This window comes from Equus przewalskii, chromosome X, assembly GCF_037783145.1.
Source record: "Equus przewalskii isolate Varuska chromosome X, EquPr2, whole genome shotgun sequence".
NCBI classification, from domain to species: Eukaryota; Metazoa; Chordata; class Mammalia; order Perissodactyla; family Equidae; genus Equus; species Equus przewalskii.
Window position 1 is genome coordinate 53,900,834 of NC_091863.1, and position 2,737 is coordinate 53,903,570.

The 2,737-nt window shown below is 52.2% G+C and overlaps 1 protein-coding gene across 1 annotated transcript; it reads left to right on the top strand.

Moving 5' to 3' along the window:
- Positions 1–247: 247 nt before the first annotated feature.
- LOC103541351 (OTU domain-containing protein 6A) lies at positions 248–1,287 on the top strand. The gene is given in 3 exon segments (XM_008508127.2): positions 248–545; positions 548–1,085; positions 1,088–1,287. Coding segments are annotated over 3 exon segments (858 nt in total). The 5' UTR covers positions 248–368; the 3' UTR covers positions 1,231–1,287.
- The last annotated feature ends 1,450 nt before the right edge of the window (positions 1,288–2,737 follow it).

The window sequence follows — 2,737 nt, forward strand, 5'->3', positions numbered from 1 at the left end:
GGTCTACAAGCCCAATTGCTGCACATAATACGTAAAGGTGGGGTAACTGAGGGATCTAACCCTCGGGATACTACCCGCGAGATTTGAATCTCGCTAAAACTGGAAGCAACCGTTGCTACGGGGTCTAAAAAGGGCGTATTCAGGGTCTCCCAACAGCCAATCGTAGTGCCAGGCGTGCTTGGGGGCGTGGCCATGGAGAGACAGTAGCCAATGGCAGAGAGGGCCGTGAATAAGGCGAGGACGACGGGCGGGTGAGGCGCGCAGAGTGCGGCAGACAGGGGCGGCTGAGGCGCGTAGCCCGTCTGCGGTTTGCGCTGTTAGTCAGAACTCTAGCCGGTACTTTAGCTCCCCAAACTTAGATTAACAACATGGAAGATTCACAGCGGATGGTACGACGCCACTACCGCGAAAAGAAAGAGCTGCAGGCCCGCATCCAGAGCATGAAGAACTCTGTCCCCAAGAGCGACAAGGAGAGAAGAAAGCAGTTGCTCCTCGACGTCGCCTGCCTCAAGGCCGAGATGGAGCAGAAGCACCAGCAGGAGCTGGGCAGCAAGAGAGTTTTCCCGATGACAGCAACCTCGATTCTGTCACCGAAGATCTTGCCAAGATGGATCTCGAGAACCAGCCTCCCCGCCTCGCAAAGGCACAAAGAAGGCGCGAACGAAGGGCGGCCGAGGAGGCAGCGCGCCTGGAGAGGATCGCTGAGGTGGAGGCGGAGCGTCAGGCCGGCTTCCGCCACGACGACGAGGAAGAGAAGCTCTCCGCCATCCTGGAGGCCAGAAATCTGGAGATGAAGGAAATCCCAGCCGACGGCCACTGCATGTACCGCGCCATCCAAGACCAGCTGGTGTTCCCGGTGACCGTGGAGAGCCTGCGGCGTCGCACCGCCAACTACCTGAGGAAGCACGTCGACGACTTCCTGCCCTTCTTCAGCGACTCCGAAACCGGCGACACCTGCAGCCGCGACAGCTTCTTGAGTTACTGCGACGACATCGTGCACAGCGCGTTGTGGGGAGGCCAGCTCGAGCTGAGGGCCCTGTCGCACGTCCTGCAGACCCCCATCGAGGTGATCCAGGCCTACTCTCCGTCCTCGTCATCGGGGAGGAGTACGCCAAGAAGCCGCTCACCCTCGTCTACCTGCGCTACTCCTGCAGCCTCGGGGAGCACTACAACTCGGTGAAGCCGCTGGAGGCCGGCGCCGTCGGGGGCGCCGCCCCGTGCCTCTTCTAGGCCCTGGCGCCGCCGAGCCTGCCACCATTGCCGCCGCCATTGCCGTCGCCATCGCCGTCGCCGTCGCCGTCGAAGCCGCCGCCGCGTCTCCTCAGTAGGCTCTGTTTTTTTCCTTCGGTTTTCTCTGTTTTCTTCTGTTTACTCAGAATTCAGCGTCCCCTCGCGTTCTCCCCGCCCCCCCGGCCCCCCCCGCCCCCCCCCCCCGCCACCGTCCGGCCGCTCTGGTGCCTCTGTTGCTGCTCCGGCGGGGAGGGACCTGCCCCCCTAGGAGAGCGCCTGCACGGTGCTCTCCGAGGGGACTGAGTTGATAAGTTCTCGCCGCTTCTTGCCCTTAAGGGTCTTTGCCTCCCTCATCGATGAGAATTGGTCACCTTGCAAATAATTGGGGGGGGGGATATGAAATTGGAAGTTTGGTTTGATGCGACTAACCTGAGGAAACTGAGTTTAGCTCGGGATCTGCAGCCTGTGCCCTGACTGTGTCGCCTTCCTCAGCTGAAGCTGGAGTTTAGTGCCCGCGAGGCCGTGTGAACGCCTTGTGCTTAGTCCTTTAGAAACCAGCGCATCCCGGACTGTTGCGGGCTTAGCGGGTAGCTCGGCCGGGTCACTCGGGAGACGTCGCGAGCCGTGCACGAGACCTCCTCCACTACTTTGTTTTGTTTTTTCATAAAAACTTGTGTTGTTCCGAATTAATTTTAGTTCTTTAGATGTTTGCAAAATTCTCAGTAATAGCGTTTGTTAAATTTAGACGTTTAATGTAGGCGTTTAGTGTAGAAAGTAAGGATACATAAACCGATAGGCTAGAGAAGGGTTACTTGAAGGTGCGAAAGATCTCAACTTAATTTCTTTTGTTAAAGATAGGGAGAGCCAGGACTTGAGTTAAGGAGTCCGTCCATTTCATTAGATCTACAACTGGTGTGAAGCAAAAAGAGACAAACCGACAGGTAGCTTAACCCCCGTCAGGGACGTGTGAGCTAGTGAGTTTCCTTTGTGCTCAGAGACGCGAAAGGGTAGGGCTTTATTCAAGTAATTGATCCACTTTGTTATATCTATCACTGGTGTGACATGTGAAAGATGTGAATTTAATAATTTTCCTTAATTCTTAGAGATAGAAAAGTATTAAAAAAGATTTTTAAAGTATTAATGGAGTTGATCCACTTTGTTATATCTACAACTGATGTGAAGGCTGAAAGATCCGAATTTAGTAATTTTCCTTAATTGTTAGTGATAGAGAAGTATTAAAAAGATGTTTTAAAAAATGTTAATCCATTTTGTCATACCTACAACCGGCATGGGGCAAAAAAGTAGCAGTGTGCTTTTGTTGATATTTGAGACTTGTTGGTGTCTTGAATTTGCCAAATAGTAGTGAAAGTGAAATGATTTTCAGTACACAATTTAAAAATTCTTAATCTTTGGATTGTGTATTTCAGTGAAGTTGCTTAAATTCATTAAAAAAATTCTTTGTAACACCAAATGTTCTAAAGTAAAATATATGAACTTTAAAAATAAA